Below are 22,876 nucleotides of genomic sequence, written 5' to 3' on the forward strand. Positions count from 1 at the left end.
GATGCACAAACACACTCACAGAGCCTTTGAATATCAGCATGGATTTTCAGTACATCGGAGAGTAATGCCCAGATCCTAGACCCCTCGTCCACTTACTGGCTCAGACCTTGGGTCTTTCTGGGTGCTGGTCTGCTCTTACTCTCTGGCTAAGCCAGCTTGAAGTTCTCTAGCAGAACATGCATACATGTTTGTGCACTCATCTCATAAGCACACACATGTTCACTGGTCTCTTGAATACTAACACAGGTTTAAGTCTGTCCTATATCCACGCTCAGACTATAGTCCCTATACCCAGACACTGGCCCTGACCTTTGGTTTTTCCAGACGCTGGTCTCCTCCTATGTGCTGTATAGTCTGACTTGATGTTAGCTAGTAGTTGACGCTCACCCACCGATGCGAAACGCTGATCTCTCCAGTAACTGGTCTTAAACTCATTCTCTCCTGTAGCTGGGCACCCAGACCTTATCCTACCTGTTGGCTCTTGGCTAGTGGTTCACATACACAGAGGCTAAGAATAGGAGCACACGCACACTGAAGATAGTTAGAAATAGTATTTTAAAAGAGCATAGGATGCACTGCAGTGATCACGCTTGAGGCTCAGTCAGACAAGTTTCCTAACTAACACCTGTTTACCCGTGATCAGCGCCTTTTCTCATTTACCTCTGTTTTCCCATGCTTGCTCCACTGTGATCCAGTGTGATCCCCCTCTTTTCCCTCCCTTAAACCTCCTATAATAAGTATTGTACAATCCGCAGAGTATATCTGCTCCATCCAAAAATTCCCTTTCCTCCTTTGGCCAGATGGACATTGCTGACAGAGACATGTTTGCTAAATTGTATCTATGTACCACAGCTTTTCAAATGAAAAATCTTAATGTCTAAGTGTGGGCAAATGTATTAGCCTCATTCACAGAAACAATTTAAAAATTTTTACTGTCGGTCAGAAAATAATTTGAGACTGACGTTGGCACAGTAAACTTAGCTTAAGTATCTACCTTGGCAAAATTGTAATTTATTAAAGGCAGATTTTTACAGAGGGAAAGATAGATTTGTAAATATGAAAGACACCAGTTTTATTTCAGCCACACTTAAATAACATGATTAGTTCTGTGGTAGGTTATGTGATTAATTGAAAAAAACAGCTGCTTACAGTCACATCCAGGAGACAGACATGTCTCCTGATTCATGACAGGGAAAGGTGCATTTGGTTTGTTCAGTTCTGACTGGTAGATGAAATTCTTGATTCAGTAATATATTCAAGTATGTTTAATTTCAGGCATATAAGACAATGCCTAAATAGCAGAGAACTTAAATGTAAGCATGTGTTTCAAGTGCAGCAAAATTACAGGAAATGTAATATATTGCATATATTCTAATTGCTGTGGTGTGAATTGAGATGGGATTATTTGTGTGTTTAGTTATTTTGATGAATGCTTTAGTGTGCCAATATCTATATGTTTACCTCGAAAGTTAAGTATTTCTCCTTGCTGACAAGATAGTATTAAAACTAACCTGGATCAATAATACTATAGCTTCAGTTTTTGGCAAATGGAGTCATTTAAATTGTTCACTGCAGGAGAGGAATCATTTAATTAAAATGAACATAGTATCTGTAGTACTCTGCTGTTTTAATTCTCTTCCCTTGATATTTTGTCATACTATTACTAAGATTAACAAAGTATTCAAAATATTTTTTTATGGGGGAGGTAATAAATTATTCACATTCTCATTAAAATTTGATATCTTTCAGTTACAAGAGGGAATTAGGTTCCGTGATTTACTTTTCTGTCACAAAGCCTGAATGATTAGGCAAGCACTATTTTGATTTGATAAAGCCCCTGGGATTGCACCTGCCAGTGTATTTGTAAAAAGACTGCTTATCACTGGTACCTCTTTCTTCTCCATGTAAGTCTCAGTAAAACTTCATTTCTTTTTCCCTTCTACCTTTTATGATGCATACATGATCATGTTTTGAGCTTTCATGATATTTATGTTGAAATCTTCCACGTTTACATGAAGATCAGTTTAATACCTTCATTCACTAACATTAGTAATGATTATGTTGAATCTTACAAGAATATTTAGGTTTAAGTGATATTTATTTCTTTGAATATTTGTGTCATTGCTACCAGTCTGAAAAAAAAAAATGGGCGAAAAAAAGATTGAGGGCGCTATTGCAATGTTTGCAGTGCTTCAGACAGGAAGACGTGCTTCAAATGTAACTAAATCTTTACCTCTATTCTAATGTAATGCTTATCCTGCTTATAAATCATAGTACATAAGCCAGCAGAGAGAATTTTGACATTAAGTATAGAATATCATTTGGATTTTCTTTGGGAAATATGGAACACAGATTTATGTTACAATTAGATGAGAAGCATTTGAATCATGATCTTTAGTAATAAAAGAGTAGTATCTCACAACCATTGAATCATGCAACAGAAAATTGTTCATTGGACATCAGAGTTTGCTAACAACGTGTGTAAGATGCTTTACTATATTCATAGTCACTTTATATAGTATCATCTTCTGCTGAGTGAGGGGGAATTGTATTTCTTTGCACAGTAGTAGTATCTGTTGAGATGACAATACATTTAAGGCCTCATGGCAGCAAAGCTAGAAGTATTTTTGACTTTCTGGGACCCTCCTAAACACTAGTTTCTTTTTAAGAGATTAAATTTAGCCTGCAATGGTCTATGCCCAAGTATCTAACACCTCTAATATTACTATTAATACAGTATTTTAGATAAAACCTATGTTTTTAGAAATAATTATAACCTTTAAAAAATTAAGTAGCTAATGAAAGTAAACTGATATTTAAGTCCATTCCACTCTCACATGTTGTTGAGGGTCCTGAGAAGGTGCATAGTGTACTAAAGCTTTATAGTGACTGTTTCAAAATCAAGTGTAGAGGTTTGAAATGTAAACAGATCCTCTCTTTTCATGATTCTTTGGTGAAGCATTTGGAAAGCAATTTTCCTGCAGTGGGTCTAAATGGAGACTCAGAATGCAAACTATTCTGTGCAATTGTCAATAAGTCCTTGAAACTTCCTTGATGTGACTCAGTTTCTTTTATCTGTAAACAGGTACTATAAGCTTCTTCATTAAAGTGTTATTGAGATTCATGTTCAGAGGTCTAACAAATTCAAAGTCTCAGTAACATATGAGAGCTTCTTGTAATAGATGAACTGTACTTATTAAATGCAAATCATGTTTTGAGACTGCATTGTTTGTGTGTTTGTGTTATAAGAATCTTAATGCTAAATATACTTGTTTTGTAAATTGAAGTGAAAATCGTAGTATTGCAATAACTTTTGGTGTTGAACCTTTATCTGATTGCTTTACAAGTACTGAAAATCTGTTATACATTAAATCTTTTTCTCCTGCATTATAGATTTTAAGATAAACCAGAGGGTAATAGCCCATAAAAATTGATCTCTGTTAATTACAGATAGCACTGCCTTTTTCACAATGAATACCAATGATGTAAACCAATCCTGCAGCTTTGCTCCCATTTATGTTACCTCTGCTACATGCAAAGAGCAGAAACCACCAGCTGAAATGTGTGCAAACCTATTAGGGACCATTATAGATCCTTTTTCCTAGTTGTTGTATAAAGTTTTCTCTTTTCTATTAAGTAGGAAAATAAGAAGTTGATTGTTTACAAGAAAGGTTATTCAGACCTTTATGAAGAACACATTAGCTTTGATGCATGTACAAACACGCACTTCAGTTTTTTCACTCTCTGAAGTGCAAGACCACAATAGACAATATAACAGCGCGATGCCAGTAGCTGTTGAGGAAATTTTGGTTGATCCTTATCTTTTCAGCTTGCTTTACATCTTTTCAACTGTAAAATGATCACTGTATCCTGTTAGTCTTTCCTTCCTATTGATTTGCTCCTTTTCCAAGTCAAGGATGTATTTTTGCATTGTTTTTGTTTCTTGGATCCTTGGGTTTACCTAATCCTCCCAACTCTTAAGTAGTTTCCTACCTATTGGTAGCTCTACCTGTTATTAATTAGAGAAATAGAGGCTTTTCAAACTTTTTGGAGTCTATCTACTCATGATCAATTCCCTCCTGATATACAGTGTTAGCCTGTGTTGCCTTGTTCAGATGTTGCAATGCTCATTAGGAACATTTTGTTTATATTTGCTTGCTACAGAGGCCTTTAAGTAGGCTAATCAAGAGATTTAACACAGAAATAATATTATAGCAAATCATAACTACGCAAGGTAGTGTTTTGAATTGAACATTCTTAATTTACTTATATAACCTTGATGTATTTCTTCCATGTTTTCATAAGCAGTTGCATATTAAGCTTTCTCTGCAGCAAGACTTCATGTCATTTTTTTCCTCAACAGAAATACTTCACAGTAGTCTGGGACTATTTTAGCTCTGCAATATTTTAGGAGTGAGTTCTTAATTACTTGCAGAGTTGGCCTCATGCTAATAGATTATATTATGATGCAGGTTTTCAGTATGTATTATTTTAATATTGAATTTTTTACTGTAGTTCCATTCTGGTAAATTTTGAAAAGCCTTTTAAAAAAATCTCATTTTGCAAAGGTTCTTTCTAGCCTGTTTATGTGACTTACTTTCTTTGAAGTTAGTGGAGCATAAATGAGGGAAGGATTAAATGAGATACAGGCAAGATACCCAATCAGATGAGTTATCCCTCCTAAATATGGGGCCTGAATTATTTTTTACCTCACTATATAGTATTAATAGAATTCGAAAGACTAAATTGAATATTTTGTCTTATTTATCTTTATCTTATTCACTTATCTTTATCTTTATCTTATTCACTTTAATCATTGTTGATAGCAGGAGAATCACTTTAACACATTAAATTGAGATACTTTTGCCATACTTAAATCTGAATTTGCTCTTCTAAAACTTGAGGACATGTTAAAAGAACCTTGAGCATCCTTTGAGATTTCACACTTTCTTGACAAAAGAGGGATCTTGTAAGCACAAATTGTTTCTTTGAGGTATATTAGGCCCTCTATCACCTTGTGCTGGGGAAAGTTTACCAGGAATAATATGTATTGATAAAATAACATGTCATATATCTGGAAACTGGAAAACCCCAAAACGTTGTGGTGGAGGAGACTGAGTGTCATTTTCTAGAAGAAACAACTATCTAAACAGGCAGGAGCATTAGAATTGGAGGTTACCTAAGTGTCAGGCTGAGGGAAAAATCCTGCTTTGAGAAAATGATTTGCTAATTTAGCACACACAACAATTATTTTAAAATCAGTACGCTGTATGCACTGATTAAGCACATGTTCTGCACTTAAAGATTTAAAGGAGGGCTGGCCTTACTTAAGTATGTGCTGATACTCAAAATGGGACAGTAATTTGGTTTGCTAGTCCTATATCTTATTAAAAGAAATTAAAATAACACCCAAAGTTCTTATATGCAGTATTATTTCCTGAGGATAAATATGATAACTATATACTTATATTTGTCTAAAATCATTGCTTCTGCAAAGTTTACTGAAAAGTATAAAACAAATAGTGATAATTTTTTTGAATAGCTGTTTGATTTTTCATGGAAGTCTTTTCTAGATGAATTGCACTCTCTCTCTCTCTCTCTCTCAAATATTGCATATCATTTGATTAACCAATATGCAGACAGACAACATCTTGCTAGAACAATTTCCAGCACTCAAAAGCTGCAGTTTATAATTTAGAGTGTTTCCAATGCTTTAGCTCTTTCTGAGCTTTTTCTAAAGTAAGCAGTCAGACTTGCCATAAGAAATCCCAGTTCCCCCTAATCAGGGCATTCTCAAGCTGGCTCAAGGAATGTTTAGTAACTAGAAAAAAATAACTATGTAATTTTAAAAATATTGAATATTTGTAATCTAAAATTATTCTGATATTGTTCTGATATTCCTAGCCTACTGTTGAAGCAGAACATACAACTATTACCAATCAAAAAAAAAACTTCTCATTTCTAAGGTGGATCTTCTTGCTCAGAACTCCACATTCTGATTCTTAACCAAGCAGATAATTTATCTTAATTTAAACTAATTATCAACTGTAATTTCTGTAAGTATATCCTTATTGCTACTTTGAGATGATATTGTTGGCCGTAAAGAAGATGTCACTTTTGAAAAAATACACCTTTCTATTGTAACTATGTCATAGCTCTCTAAAATTTATTTTTAAATAACTGAAGTTCTCAAGAATATGCTATGCAACTTCTGCTTGCTAATCCATTTCCAGTTAACGAGCATGATTTTTTCCTGCCTTTTTAAGAAAAATACACTTCGTGCTAGAAAATAGGATGCCTGAATCTCTTTACAAATCTTAGAATAAAAGTGATCTTAGTCTCAGAGAACTTGTGAAGGGCCTTTAGGTATTACCAGATTATGATCATATCATTTCACTGGTTCAGCTTTCATCTTCTGCTCCATTCTGTCATCATTCTTTTGAAATAAGAACTTATATCTGCTCTTCAATTGTGGGATTCAGCTGAAGAATTACTATCAGCTGTTTGAAAGAGCGACTTGTTAAGAAATCAAGTAAATTATTCTTCCTGTATGAAGATGGAGGAATGGTAGTCTCCTTAGGAATTAACATGTTCCACTGAAAGTATACTTTCGTATAAACATTTTTTAAAGATATATATCTAAGAGCTTCAGGCACATATTCTCCCTGTTACTGAGTATACCCGAAAGGTAATACTAGGATTTTGGGAAATTGCATAGACATTGAAGCGAGGATTCACTGAAGTCTAGATTAAACATTTGTCGATTGTCATTATATACGTGCAGATGGTAGAAAAATACATATACACCATGTGTATCTGTGTACAATGTGTTTCATTTACACCTGTAAGGTATGTGAAAAGATTCATGTCCCTAAATTTCATTCTGTGCTTTCTTACATTAGAGATTCCTCGTTATATGAAGCAGAATGATCATCTGATTTTGTTTTCTTGATAGGTAAGTAGCAGAATTCAGGGTGAGGTAACATCTGGATTCTAAAATGAAACACAGAAATAGCCTGCTTAGGACTCCATCTCACATACTTCTTCCTGCCTTTCTATTCTTTAAAAGAAATACTATAATAGTAGTATTAAATGGGAAGCAACCACCTTCTTAAAATTTAAAGGAATACTGTCAATAGACTGAAGTGTCTGAATTTTGTTTTCCTTGAAGAATGATTGTACCTATCTCTTTAATTTTGCTTATCACCTATAACTTTCTCTAAGGGAATATCTCCAAATCTAATTTCATTGTTAGACTTCTTCCTTTGGTATAAAGACTAATGATCACAAAACTTTTTTAAAAATAAAAAAAGGTGATTCATTAGGGGCAGCAGACTGCAATGTTATATGTAAAGAAAATAAAGCTTGAACAATCCATATATATCTATACTACTGAAGGTGCACAAATTCTTCCTCCAATTTCAGCATTTTTTTCTTTCTGAAGTAGTAAAAGAATGAACAATACTAAAATGGAAATTCTGAAAATGGTAACTTAAAAATTTCAAAGTTTTGCCATTTTTGAATGAATATAAACATGTTTAAATAATCCAAGATATAGAGTGAGAGATTCATTAATCCCAATTATTTAACTGATCAAAGAGGAAATTAAGTGGTGATTTGTTTGTGCTACCTCACTAAAAATGAGAATGCTGATAATGAAGAGCACTTTAGCAGAAAAATGTAGGGACTGAAACTGGGTCAATGCTGTTCAGCAGCCAAGTGCAAAAAAATATATCTTTAACAGTGAGTTTAATCAACCCTGAGAACAATTCTCAAGGAAATGTGGAGGATTTATCGTCATTGGAAACATCTAAATCATGAGGGCACCTTTTTTTCTAATTATATTCTCTTGTTCAAGAACAGTTATTGAAACTGAACCTTGTTTTTTCAGAATGAATTCTAAGAAATCCTGTATATTTCGGTCAGGTTAGATGCTCACATTGACTTGTAATATTTAGCAGTGAAAAAATGAAAAAAAGAACAATTTGCTACAGAGTAACTAATTTTTTAGAACTCTTCTTCATCACCTTTTCTAACATTTCCACTTTTTAGCTGCCATATATCAGAAAATAAACCTTTCAATTTTTTCTTTAAGTGGATACCAATGAGAGTTTGTGACGATCTGTTCTCTGTCATCTTTACGACTAAGGATTTCTTCCTCCACCTTTTCTTTAGCTGACACCTAGGACAAACAGCTGCTGGGAAAAGCTTTTTCTCCACGTTTGTTCAGCTTCTGATTACGAGTCACTTATGCCTTGAGCTGTTTCACAAACTATCCTCAATGCGGAAAACATGCTCTAGGTTTGAAGGCTGGCTGCTTCTCATTTTGACAGATTAAAATGGGTAATCCTAACTGATGAAGTCACCTCCACTGAAATTTTCATTCCCAGTTAGCTCACTGCAAACAATCCTCAGTGGACGTTATAATAGCTGACCTAAAATGTCTCTTTTCTATTCCAGAAAAATGTTATTAGGTAGTTTTTTCCACTGCTATTGTAATCCAAGCTTTAAAAAGGAATCAGCAATGGCAACCTCTCTTTTCTTCCTTCTTAAATCAAAATAAAAATAACTTGTTAGTTATTATTAAGAAGAAAAAGTAAGCAATTTGTGCAAAAGTGAGGAAAAACCAAATTGTAGATGTTTGTTTTGTGTTTCGTATGAAAATGTTGAAGTCAGTAGTCATCTTGTCTCTTAACTCAGTTGTGGATTACATATGATTTCCATTTCTAGAGTCCCACATATGTACAGGATCTTCAACAGCTACTCTTTTCAAAAAGACTGCACTTCCCATTTCCGTTCTGCTATCCAAAGCCTGCCTCTTTTGTCAGTACAGCATTCATAATCATCCTCATGCTGTCTGGGTCCTTGATCCCTTCCAGAACATCTTAATAGTAATTCCCACTATTTAGTGCCATCTTCCCTCTCTCCATTTCAGGTTTTGTTTTTTATAATGTAGGTTGCATTCGTGTAGTGACTGTTGTGATTTGTATTTACTGTTTGGGAGCTCTGGAACCGTCCTGTGTTTACACTCTTGCAAACAATATTTTATTCTAGGATCATGGATAATTCAGTCTACACAGATATCTACTTTTTATCCCTATTAACTTCAGATATCCTAAACCAAACCTTACTGTTTGCTATTGTAACTAAAACAAGCTAAAACCAATTTATACCAAGACAAATCTCAGTCGAATCCTGAGATCCTGCCCTGTTAAGGGGCCTTGCCTAGTAATGGCAAGAAGTGTGTCTCATTGACAGAACTATTGTTTTATGGGATAAGTCAAATTAATGGGCAAAAGTTAATTTTCAAGAGGGGTTCCTCCTACCAATTTTGACTATCTTCTTGAGTGCTAAGAAAACAAGGATGCAATGTAGGGCTCGGTTACGCCTTACTAGAGAAACCTGGGAACCTAGAATGGTGAAGGGTATAAATATTAACATTATGGAAGCATATTACTCAGGAAATGCACGTATGTGATTGACAGAGGAGAATAATAGCTAAACTTTTACCTCTTTTGGCTGCCTCAAAAGATTATAAAATATGTCAAAGAAACAGCTTTGGAACAGGCAAAAGCGCTGAGTAATCACTGTATCCCATTCACATATGGAGTAAATCGGAGACTTGTATCTATTTTCAGTTACAGTCTGCTAAATAAGGTGTGATATGTCTTCTGACAGCTTGTTACAAACTGTACAATTTTTGGTTGAATGTAAGAAGCAGAAGGAGGTAAGAGCGCTGCTTTCATTACGGATTTCGATTTTGATTAAAATCTGCCATAGCTTCAGAGCTTCACTGTGCTTTCAGAGATTGGACGAAGAGATAAGTATATTCAAAAAAAGTTTAAAATGAAAGTAAAAATATATCTGCCAAAAAAAAAATCAGATATTTGACATATGTCAAAAATTCAATTACTCCTGAACAGAAGCAATTACAGTTTTCTTTCAGCTATGGACTCAAGATATTTTGGTGTGTGTTTGGATCTAGAAAAAGATTAAGTAAAGGGGGGTGCTGTTATGGTCTAATTTACTTGCTAGTGCTTTATCTAAGGGTAAAGTGAACTTTCTCTGAGAGAGAAAGGATGAAGTTTGGGGTGTTTTTTTTTAGTTTTTGTAGTTGGGCACCAAAAAAAAATTACATTTGTTTATAAAGACTGTGACATTTCCAGAGTGGCTCTTGCACTTTCAAAATAATTGTGTGGTTATTTTCTGGTTTTATTGAGATTTCAGGCAGGATATTAAGTGCTGGTAGACTGGCTTTTGCCATATGCAGAATACAGTGAATTCACTGCAGTGGAGCATGAGAGAGGCTGAATGGGCTGTACTTTTCCCATTAGCACAATTGAGTAGAGCGTGTAAGATCCTGTTTCTAAAATATATGACTATCTATTCCTCTCTTCACCCCCACAATCTCTCTCCATCCACACTCTGTTCCTGGCCCTTCTTGTTTGCCTGTATTTATCAACTCCTCTCTTTGAGAGTATGAGAAATACATTTAAATATGAGCAGAAATAAGATAGTCAGTTTTCCTGCATTAACTAATTTTCTTTTTACTTGCCTATTTGTGAGGTGCCATAAATGGAATCATTCAGAGAGAAGGTGTATTGATGCAGCTTTTACAGTGGTAATATACAAGGCTTTTGCATTTTTCCTTTGACTTTGGAGTGTGCCTTCTGCTCTCTGTGAATTTGGATCTAGGACATTAATGTGTTGCAGACATTCGGATTTTGGATACCTGCTCACAAAATTTTATAAACATAGAATTGTCTTTAGGGCAATACGGATAATAAGCAATTTTTAAATGGATTGGATAGTTAAAGGAAGATGGAATAGATCTACTGTCTATCATTAGGTTCTTGAAGAAAAAAGTGTTTAAGTGTAGGAAAAAACAGGAAAAACTGCCAGTCCGCCATGAAGTCTTAGAAAAATTTTTGACCACAGTATAGTTAGAAAACCTTTATTAGACTTACTCCTGATTATTTTTCAAAAGTGTGGCCCCTCAGGCTTTTGAATTTTTTTTTTTCATTTCCTATTGGTTGATGTTCCCTGTCTTTATGTTCTATCTTCCTGTTCTGACCTGTCTTGCATATTGTTCTGTACTGCTGCTTGATCTTTCTTTTTTTGACTGTTCTCATCTTCTACCATTCAGATGTCGTTTTTCTAATGTACTTACTGATTGCATTTCTGTAAAGGGAACCCAAAGTCCATCCTCACAGCACCTGTGGAGGGAAATCTCTTGCTGCCAAGGTAGATGCAAAAGATAGATAGCAGCAGAGATGAAAATATCCTCAAACCTGGCACCTATGTGTATGTCAGGCAATTTTTTTTTTGTTTGGCAGCTCTGTAACACCTGCCTAAAGTTGCAGGTACCAAGGTTTAGGAGGTTAGAGATATGTTCTGTGGTAAACCACAGTGTAGGAGATTAGGTATTTTTTGTACTATGTCAGAGTCTAATATGCTCTGACCAAGTTCATTTAGATATTCCACGCATGGAGGGTGTAATTTTTAATATCAGGTTTACTTATTTGAAGCTACTTGATGTTGCACGGGATTTTGAGTTAGCAGAGTGATATAGCAATATACTGAAATCACAATGCAAGGGTAAGTTACATTTATCAGAAGATAGCAATTGTAATATACAATAGTCGCATTACAGTCCAAATGTGACTCCCATTACTGGTCTCCATAATATACTCACCGTCACAACGCTGGGCGTCCTCAGTCACTGGAAAGGAATACGTGGGTTGAAACCAGCTCAAGCCTGTTGCTTCAGCTTTCTTTGCAACAGCTGTGGTCAGTCACACACTAGTCTTCCCTGAGCTTCATGAGCCCATCACCCTTGCCCATCTCCTCTGAGCCATGTTCCATTGTAGAGGTTTATTGCTCAGTCACAAACTACCGCAAAACAGTCTTACATCAAAGCAGATACTCAGATGTGATATGTTAGTGATGGGAACTTTGTTCAGAAATATATTAAGCAGTCATTTTATACTGGGCATTTTGAAAATGTTTGTCCATGTACCCTCAGTAAGAGAGTGAGATCTTCATTATCTCTGTTATCCATCTTTTTTAAAGGTTTCTCAGAGTTGAAGATCTTAAGTGCAGTTTTTCTTGTTTTGGTTATCACCAAAGAAATGAATTACTGTAGTTAGAAACATTTTTTTCCTCAGTGTTTTTAAACCCTTGTAAAATTAGTTGTTATTGCACTTCTAATGATAAATAAATGTACTAGGTTTTCCTGTCAAAATAATGTTTTTGATTCTGGCATGAACTGCACTCTAGGCTATTAGTTAGAGAAGGATAATTTTATAAATGAAAAGGAAAGTTTATGCTTGGCCTTTTAGACAGGCTTCATTTAAAAACCAAATAAATTGCATTAAAGAAAACAACATATTTAATTACTGAGCTCTGTTCTCAATCCATTTATTTTAATCTAAATAACAAATGTTTAACTTGTATCCATTATTTAGTACCAGAAATAAATCCTTCTAAATTAAATCTGTTAATGAAATAAACCAGAAAGTCTGCTAGAAGTATACAAAATTATATAAATGCAAGATTCATAAAATAGCAAACAAAGCTTATAAACTCTCTGTATCTAATATATTCTATTGCGTGCTTCTGATAGTGATGAGGCAAAGCCTTTCAGTTAAAGACTCAAACATCCATTTTTTTCTTGTGCCATTCATTTCTTAAAGCAACTGCTTAAGTTTTAACCAATCACTTGTGAAATTACTTATTATAATCTCATTTGCTTATTCATGGCTTTTTCAACTAAAGAAGCTTTCAGATGCGGGGAAAAGATAATACTAACTTGTGGTAAAAGAACCTATCATTCTAGATATACAGTCATTGTATATGAAAGGAATCTCTCTGGCATCCCACCTACCTAAGTACACTGTAGTGAGAGAAGAAAAATGATGGTGTACGCATTAAAAAGAAGGATGTAAAAAATTTAGCCTTTATCATTTTACATCCTACTAGTATTAGCTCTTCTACTTACTTTATTATATATGGGTTGAACTAACTTAGATTGCCTTATAGTCTATATTTTTGTCCCAGGCCGGATGCCAAATAGGAGTTTTGACATAATGTACGTGTCATGGGAAGGCATAAATTGTATCAAATTATACTTCCTTTAGGGATTTTGCTTTTCATATATTGAGAGGACATGGGAGACTGCGTGACCAATTGTCTTTCCAGTTAACTTCAGGTATAGAAAAAACTGTTCAGACTTTTAGTGATTTATGGCTCAAGATATAATAACATAACCTCCACCCCCCACAAATGTTTAACTTGAGATGATAAATTTGTTTCATATCTTCTTTTGAGATACCAAAGTTGTTTGTCTTAGGATAGTTCTTGCATAAATATGTATCACCTGTGATATACTGAGATAATTGTCTGCATCTTGCTAAGCAAACAAGGAGGTTCTCGAATATATTCTTAAAAGCGGAAACAGAACAAATCATAATAATCTGTCAAAATGCCTGATGATCTAGACAATTTATTCCTATTTACCCATTTAGACTGACAAAATTGTAGTACTGATATAGGAAAACTAAGATACATTGCTGCATTCTCTCAGTTTCTTGACTAGAACCCATATCAAGGGATTGTGATAATGTTTTACTGAAAGAGGAAAAGGGAATTAAAACTTGAAGCAACCTCACTGGAAGCACTAAAAACAAAACAAAACAGATGCGAACAAGAACGAACCCTCCCTTAATAAGAACTGGGGCAGAAGTACTATGCATACTTTATTCAACTCTTGGAGTTTAGCACTGAAACAGTCACCTTGGAAGAGTCACTATGAAAAAATCTTTGTCTTCATGTGTGAGTCAGGCTTGTCTCTTCTAGCAGGTGAAAATAAATGAAGAATACCTAGACGTGATTTTCGTTATGCATTTCAGTTGCTTACTGGATTGCTGGCAATATCTCACTCTCTACTGCCTGATATCAATCCTCCTTTACTGGATGAGTTCCTTCATAAAGAATTAGCAAGCCTTTTGCAGCAGAAGCTACTGTATGAATATTCTGGAGCTTGCCCTTTCCAGATTCTGAGGATAATGGTAGAAAAACAGAGCTGAATATATTGAGTTGGCATTTATGGCCAGTGCTAATTTTAGCAGAACCATCTGTAGTTTTAACTGACATTATTCTACACTGATAATTTTAATGGGGAAACTATCAACAACAACAAAAAATCACTCTAAATGGTTCCCTGTCAGCCTCTGTGAGGCATGGTGAGCTCTGCCTCGTCTCTTTCAATTAGTGGAATCTGAACTGAGTGCTGTTCTTCTGGGTAGAATCAATGGGAGGCACTCTGAGATGCTTCAGACCTAACAGCAATGCAAGGAGACATCCTTTCCACACAAAGGAAACCTGTCATCAAAATACCTCAGCAATATGAAGGATACATGGCTTAGACAGAGGTAAGGTTAAATGAGAGGAGGCTGATTCTTTTCAAAGATATTGCAGGACATGTTGCTCATTGTCATCACAATTTGATCAGAGTGTCAGACTGCCTGGGACCCTTGCTTCTAAGCATTTTCCTGGGCTACTCTAGAAGCAACAAGCATGTTTTTCCCCATCTATATTTCTTCCAAATAAAATCCTGGTTATAGTGACCCACAGCTTCATTATTTCAGTTAAGTTTAGCTCTCTCAGTGCTGTACTCTCTAGGGCTGATTAAGAAATTACATAGAGCTGGTCCACAGTGCAGTGTCCAGTGGAACTGAAGCAGAGAATTTGAAATACACTCATTTTTATTTCATTATCTAATTCAGTTCTGAGTTCTAGTCTCAAGTTTCAAAGGGTGCATTGCCCAAGGAATCTGCTACAGAATCAGTATTCTCCCCTGCCCTTTGGAAAGCCTAGAGGCAAGGCTTAAAAAACAAGTTACCTAGTAGAGAAATGAGGGGCAGAGGGATCTCTGTGTGCTTCTCTGTAAGGCAGTTGACTCTAATTGCAGCTCTTGGTTTGGGTCAGATGGTTCCAGTCTTTTAAATGGTCAGCTGAGCTTATGCTGATAATTATCACACTTTCCTAATGGCCTGTAGCATCAAATAGAAATAGGGTATTACCAAAATCTGGCCCAAAGCTTATGTTTGAGTGTGATGCTACTTTATTCTGAAAAGTGCGTTGCTATGAATTTCTTGTGAAGAGTTTGTGGATACTTCTTGCAGTATAAATACTTACATGAACATAAGGGATCACTTGTTTATTATGCAGTTGCTGGCCCTCGTTCTCTAAAGGGGATTGAGAAAGGAGAAGCGTGAAGCAGTGTAAGGTTTTTGCAATTAGGCCTATTTCATCTGTCTTATTAACTAGGCAAATCATGAGGAAACAAATCTTTTACTAGCAGTTAATGATTAGTTGGTCAGTTGACAGCTGTAAGCAAGTCCAGTAATATAAAAATTACTGTCATTATGAATAGCTTCTAATAAGAAGAGTTTTTAGGTAAAAGTGTGAACACTGCAGTGATATTATAAAATTTGTCTTTCCGTGATGTGTAATGACCAATTTTCTTCCCGAATGATGCAGAATGCTATCATATGGGTTCTTTAGTAAAATTTACTTTTAAGAAACTAGTATGTTTTGTAACAGGCAAAATTAAGCAACTGTTCAGACAGTATATGCAATGCATAGGTTCTGTAACAAAGTGTTAGTGAACAAATTGTTCTGTTTTTCATATGTTAAAATAGTTGTAAAAGTATTCTAATTTATAACTTCCGAAAGATTTTTTAAGTTGCAGATCGTCCAGAGTTATATTATTGTGGCAAAATAATAGAGATAAAAAACTAGCTTGAACAGCTGTTTGGATATTCTGTAATTAGTAAGTTGCTGATGTAGCAGCAATTTGTCATTTGCAGTGTATAGGCATCACTGCAGAGGTCATGGAGAGAGAATACAGTGTTAATATCCCTAGCATGAGGTCCACAGGAGAATGGGTGCAACTTGATCAGTCATGCTGAGTGGTACTCAAATTGCCAACATACATATTATTGTCTGCTGAGTTAGTAGGTGTAATATTTCTGAAAGAGCTGAGAAGGTGTTTTTCTACACAGATAGGGAAAGGCAGGGATAGTGACTTTTAAAGAATGTGAGGTTCTTTGTAGCAAGCTACAACTGCTTTCGCACTTTTGAGGAAGGGAGCTGGGAGCTGGCACTTCCTCTGTCTTGCACAACCCTTTAGCAACTTGAGGGGCGGCCAGCCATGAGCTTGAAGGAAGAAAAGAGAGAAAATTACTAGGAATGGAATGACTGGAAACGACAAATGCAGACCTATCTGGTACTGCAACTGAATAGATACAGGTGTGTATGCAACTGAGATATGTAGCTATTTATTTAACTACACACACACACAGAGTGTGTATGCAGTTATATGTATATGTTTAAATATACTGTTAGGGAATTAAAGATTGCTGAAATGCAAATGTTCAGGGGACTGATAAATGAGGCCGGTTTTAAACTTTAAAACAAAACCTTACTGAATTCAGTCACTAACAACACACTTCACGCTTATGATTAGTTCTTACACGTTGTTAATCATTATCACTGCGTTGTAATAAGACTGTTAGTCCTTATTAATCATATCCTAAATTAGCTATGAGTATACAATACCATGAAGCTGATGTGGTATAATTAGCACTAATGGTCCTTGATGTTTCTTAGTCATGGAGGTCAAAGTGGTCAGGCTTGAGAGCTCCCTGATGAGAGAAGCTGAAACTGAAGTGGGCTTGTCTTCTTTCTTCTCTGTCTTGGTCATCACTGGTGCTTTATGCTTCTCACCTCCTCCCCTCAAAAGGGGAGTCTCAGCAGCTCCTCATGTAGGTCATTTTGTTCTTGGTGTTATGCACACCCATTTTGCTAGTAGGCTTTGTAATTAAATGCCAGCAGAGGACTGGTGCAAGTGAGGAGACCTAACTTTGATTCTGTGTTTTGGAGAGCAGTCTTTCAAACCCTTCTCTCTCACCCTGCTGTGGCTTACTTGACCTCATTTGCTTCTGACCATTCCTGTCTATCATCCTTTCAGTCTGTCTCCCTGCATGTCCACCTTCATTTCCAAACTTGTATACATTCATCTCTTTTTTTATGTTTTTTCCTTCCCAAGACTGCATTACAATTTTCTTATCGCCCGCTTTGCCACGGTTCTCAGTATTAAGGTGGGAACCCTCAAGCCACCTAGGCTGTAGGAAGGTTAGCGCTTGGAGTACAGAAAAAAGCTTCCCTGCTGACATTTTGAGTGCACAGCAGGCTGTGGTTGAAAGGAGAAGCAATCATAGGAGAGTGCTAGTCCCATCTGTACTAACTTAAGCAGATTCAGTCATTCTGAGAGAATGATACACATAGACCTGTATTACTGTGTATGCATTGCAGCAAGCAAGAAATATTATAATAAAAGTGTAGAATGTAATGTAGAACATGTAATCAAGTAGATACTCATAACCAAGACCTTTTTTGCAGATAGAATTAGAGCTGCACCTTCATCTGAAAGTATCCATTCCACCAAATTTCAAGAATCTATTTCAAAGCAGGGAGTTTAGTAGTAAAAAGACCATAGGATCTGCTTGTTCTAGTTTCTGTAATTTTTCCATAACTTTATTTCTGAAATGTCTGGGCCATATCCTGAGATAGGTGTTCTGACATTCGGCAATCTGGCAAGCCATTGGAAAAAGGCCCTTGTAATGTAATATATCAGGCCACCTTAGTTATAGACAAGACAGGGGATACATACAGAGAGGGAGAGAGAAGGGGAGAATTTTTAACAGTGAAGTCTACCAGATGGGAAATGGTACAGAACAGACTTGGCTGGAATAGTAATACAGGTTCTTTCAAATATATTTCAAGTAGCTTTTACTTGAAGGATGTTTTTGGATAGGTCTTTTTTGTGCAGCATTACTTTCTTATGTTGTAACCGACCAATGTTTGAAAATTGTAGCTTGGTCCCCAGAAAATCATGGGATTGATTTACGCATAATGCACATGATCTCTGAACATTAAAGGTGGGAAGTTCACTTAATCTTCCTCGTTTGGTTTTGAGCCTTCAAACTCTCTTTGGGTCTCATTTCAAGGTTCTCTCAATAAATATAGTTCTAAAAGGGTTTTTGGTTTTTTTTGCTTTGCTACTTTTTTTAATACCAAAGAACACTTCATTAAACTCCTGTCTTCAGGACTTTGAATCAAGAAATACCTCATTACGGGAAGACAGGCTGCATGCTATAGTAAAATGAGGATTGACTATAGACCAGGTTAGAATGCAGTTTATTATCACAGGAAGAACACTACTCTGTGATAAAATGTTAAATACTTTACCAAAAATAAAAAAGGAAATATATGAATAATATGATTTAAATCAATTTTCAGAACCTCCAAAATACCATGACAATCTGTTCTATCTTATAGGAATCCCATTAGCTCCTAAAGGAAAACTGGGCATCCCAGTGTTATTCATGCCAGTTACAATGAAAATGTGTGAAGCTGTGGTGGTAATTCATGCAACAAGGGAGAATGGTGAAAACTGGCCTGATGAGGATTCTGCTGAATTAAATAAAGACTTAAAGAGGTAATTCATCATCATAGGAAAATAAAACAGCAGTTGAGGATACTCAAACCTGTTGTCATTTCCCCCTTCAGATATTTGTAGCTCTCAAGTGGAATCACATGTCTGATGTTGAGGACAAATATATGAGTTTTTAATGTACCCTGCAAAGAAAGCAGATTTAAGGTGGAGAATTCTATCTATTTCCATACCTGCCTTTTCTGTTTTTGAGTAAACAAAATGAAAACATTAGCTGCCAATGCAGTTACGGATACTGAGCAAGTGAAAAGCACTTAGATGCCTCTAATTTATCAGTATATTTAGGCTAATAATTATTTACTGTTACTCTTGTGGATGTGTTTATGTAATCCATTACAAATATATATTTGACTTGATTCTGATTCAACTTTTGCTCTAACATCATCTGCATATAAATGAACTTGTTTTCATCTTGGACATGACCTAAGAGTGAGCAGATCAGACCAAATGTTCTCATATCCTAACAGAATAATACTGAAGACTCGAAAATGAGTGGATGTAAATTACTGCCTTTCTAATTTTGTTGGATTTTATTTCATATTTTTCTTAGATGTCTTTCACATTAAAGAATACAATAAAATGGAAGCTCACCCTACCAGCAACTAGATTACTACATTACTTTGGCAGGAATTTCTCAGCAGTCTGTCAATCATAATGATACTTTCACTTATTTTCTAAACAGTGTTACTGTGGCAGAGAATGGAGGAATTCGGGGAATACGTTGGATCTACCCAGTTCATGGAATACCTGAAGCACCACAACAGAAATTAGTTCCGGGTAATTATTGAGAAAACATGAACAGTAAATTTAAGAAAATTAAATAGTTATTTACATTGTCACCTGCTTGTTCATAAGAATTTGCAGTACTACTTTGCTGCAGTCTTAAAAAAAGATAAAATCACTTATTAGATTTTAAAGGAAGAAAGGGTAAGGAAAAGTGATGAGATGGATGACTTCAACTTTTTAGTACCAACTCACAGGATATCCAGAAATTAAGAGGTGAAGCACTAAGCTGGATGGATGACTTATACTATTTTCCCAGGTCGCTTTGTCAGGAACTTTCTGTATTCTACAAGCCTGAATCCCTAGCTGGTAGTATGTAAGGTGCATTCACCAAGTCAGACTAGCGCAAGACTTCTCTTGTATTTGAAAGAAAGTTGCTGCTTATATTTTATCGGGCTGTTTGGGTTAAAATTCCATTTTCCAATCTACAAAACAAATCTAGATCTATTATTTTGTTCTCATTGTGGATAAAAGGAGTCAGGAGCAGTTGGAAATCTCAAAGCCTTTGCACTTCTGTGTCCCAGTTAATGCTCCGTTACAGAAAGTAAAGTAAAGTAAAATTTGAAGGTAAATCAAATGGAAGACTGTTGCAAGTCAGGATTTCTATTTAAGTGCCCAGAACACTTTTCCACAGTGTTTACCTGGTACATATATTGGAGTAGATGTCCACTGTGCCGTGAATTCACTCAGCCGTGAATTTCTCTAACTAAAAGCATAATGTAGAAGAGTGTGAATAACATTAACTTTTCCATTTGTTCCTAAGAAGTTGCGCTAAATGATGGCTAACACTGATAGGATTTTTGTTGTTGCTTAATTTGGAGATAGTGAATGTTTATAGCCTTGATGCAGCTATATTTTTAAAGGCATAATATAATCTCAGAATTGGGTTTCATAGAGATTATGAACAGCTTTTTAAAATTAAAAGCTTCAAACTACAGATTGAGGCGTAGCTGATGGACAATTTTATACCAGCTTGTCTTCTGATGAGTGAATGTAATACCCTCCTACACTAAATAGGTTAAAGTACAAGACTGACTTCTGGAAAACTGAGCTCTAGAAAAAGGTATTTTTACTGTCATTAATTTAGTTTGCTTAAGGACCGTTTATTTGCAGATAAATGCCAATGATGTGATATTAATTAGACCTTTCATCTCCTTAATTTCCACTTTAATACAGTAAAGGAGTGAACCAGAATATTATCATGGGAGCTACTGTTTCCCAAAATGGCAATTTTAACAAATCTCATTAGCATTAAAACTATCTATATTGACAGGAATGTTTATGTTCTTATTTTAAAATTGTAATGTAATTCAGCATCAGCAGACTTTGAGATAAATCTCTCTTTCATCAGGCTGTTGTTTTCATTAGGTAGAGGGGGTATGAATTTGAACTGATAGCATTCGTAAGTTGCTTAAGTGACATTACTGCTGTATATGATCAGAAACTTAAGTAATATCCCATCTGAAGTAATTTGAAATTCCAAAATGCTTCTTTAAAGTAAAAAATTAAACTGTAGGATATTTATGACTAATTCCACTATCCCCTGGTTTATGTTCAGTAAATGTGTATTTACATACAAGGAGTATTGCATTCCTTTTGAATGCATATTATCTCTTAGGGGCCATCACCATCATATCCATATTATATGTTGTTTGATTTTTTTTCTAAGTACTAGGTCTCTTATTGAAAAATGTGCTGAAAAACTAATATACCTACCTGTGAGAGTATTTATGAAACAGATTCCATTCCTGCCTTGATTATTTTTCCATGGTTCTCAGTTATAGATGGACTTTTAAAAAATCCCAGTTGTAAGACTGGAGTCCAGAGTAAGAAATCTATTTTGTTTTTAAATCGTTGCTTTTAATAATGATCAAAATTGTATCGTCATTTCTTTTAATGTTTTTATTTTCATTTATTGAAATTGCCTGGAGGCTACAAGCTGTTGTGTCAAAAACCAAAGCTATTTTGCTAGTATATTAGGCAGTTCATCTTTGGTGTCGTTCTTATTTGCATCTTAATATACTTAAACCTCTGGAAGTCGTTTGGCTTAGTATCTCATGAGGCCAATTAAAGTGATCAGCAGTCACAACCCATGTAGTTCATGTTAAATAGATTAAAACTTGGCTGGCTTATAGAAGTAATTACAAATGGAGAATCATCCAGAATATTTTTTTTCTTGTGGAGTCATACAATAATTTTGGTTGGAAGGGACCACTGGAAGTCATCTAATTCAACTCCCTGCTCAAAGCAGATCTAATTAGATCAGGTTGCACAGGGACTTGTCCAGTCAAATCCAACAGAGTTCTGATTTTTATGCATAAATATTACTCGATCATTTAGAAAAAAATCTAGGATGACTTCTGTTAGTAGGCTGAGCTGTGGAATAGAAAGTGATGCAGACACAGCGTGTGTGAAATACTTAGTAAGCTGGGGTGATACAGGTAATGTACATTTTACTCTTAAATGTAAAGTCATGCATCTGGGAAAAAAGATGAATTTTTAGTTATTATTGTAGCTCTTTTCATGTGAATGTTTAGAAAAGAGCTATAGGAATTACTTAAAACCTATCAAACAGGAAAAGACAAATTAAAAAGGTCTATTTTTGTAAGAGAAAGTAATGGAGTGACTTGATCATGATATGCAGTCTACTTTCAGAAATAATCATAGTGAAAAAAGTTTTAGAACCAAAAGTTGAAGCTAAATAAATATAGTATAGAAGTGAGTGTTTTACTGATCTTTTTCTAAACACTGAACATAATTACTAACTAAGAGATGAATCTGGACTATTTATCATTAAATCTTAATACTAAGTTCAGAGTTAATTTGTAAAGAATTAATAATTCTGTTGGCTGTTTTAGATAAAAATTCAAATTAAAAGATTTGAACTTGTGCCTCATTACTTAAATGTTTGTAATTATGAATCATTACTTACTACCTTGTGGAAAGGAAAAATATCTGGCTTTTTAATAATAGAACAAATAATTTTGTGGTTTCAAAGGCATAATTTTGATGAAAATAATACTTAGACTTTGAAACTGAGAAGAATGTAATCAGCTCTTCTTTTTCAAGTTGATTTCAATGCTACTGGAAATTCTAAGTCTTTTGTTTGGGAAAATGTATTTTCCTTTCAGTTCCTGAATATATTCTTCTCTTCTTTCCTTGCCGACAACTATTGAAAGAACCATAAACAATAACTACTAAAGTAGGCTGTCTACAATCTAGTGTATAGGCAAAGAACCCAGCTACTCTTTAATGATAGAGGACATGTTTTAGAAAAAGCAAATTAAAATCACTAACTGAATTGAAAAAAGCTCTGTTATGCTTCAAAGAGAAACTGAGGTCAGAATGCTTTTTATTCTAACATGGTTCTATAAGATCTGAATTTTGAACAAAATTATTCTTATATTAATAAATCAAAGAGTAACTTAGTATTTTTCCTCAATTTTAACTTTCATTTCTTTCATTTAACTTTTAAGTTCTTTAATTTCTTTGTTATTCTTTCAGTCTTCCTTT

The 22,876-nt window shown here is 35.0% G+C and overlaps 1 protein-coding gene across 4 annotated transcripts in view; it reads left to right on the plus strand.

Moving 5' to 3' along the window:
* Nucleotides 1-22,876, plus strand: part of CFAP47 (cilia and flagella associated protein 47) — a 360,791-nt gene that overhangs the window by 292,098 nt on the left and 45,817 nt on the right. For all 4 annotated transcript variants that reach the window (XM_068916942.1, XM_068916957.1, XM_068916948.1 and 1 more), the window contains 2 exons: nucleotides 18,406-18,565; nucleotides 19,263-19,357. In XM_068916942.1, the coding sequence (XP_068773043.1) occupies nucleotides 18,406-18,565; nucleotides 19,263-19,357 (255 nt within the window). The remainder of the gene's footprint in view (nucleotides 1-18,405; nucleotides 18,566-19,262; nucleotides 19,358-22,876) is intronic.

Source organism: Struthio camelus, chromosome 1, assembly GCF_040807025.1.
Source record: "Struthio camelus isolate bStrCam1 chromosome 1, bStrCam1.hap1, whole genome shotgun sequence".
NCBI classification, from domain to species: Eukaryota; Metazoa; Chordata; class Aves; order Struthioniformes; family Struthionidae; genus Struthio; species Struthio camelus.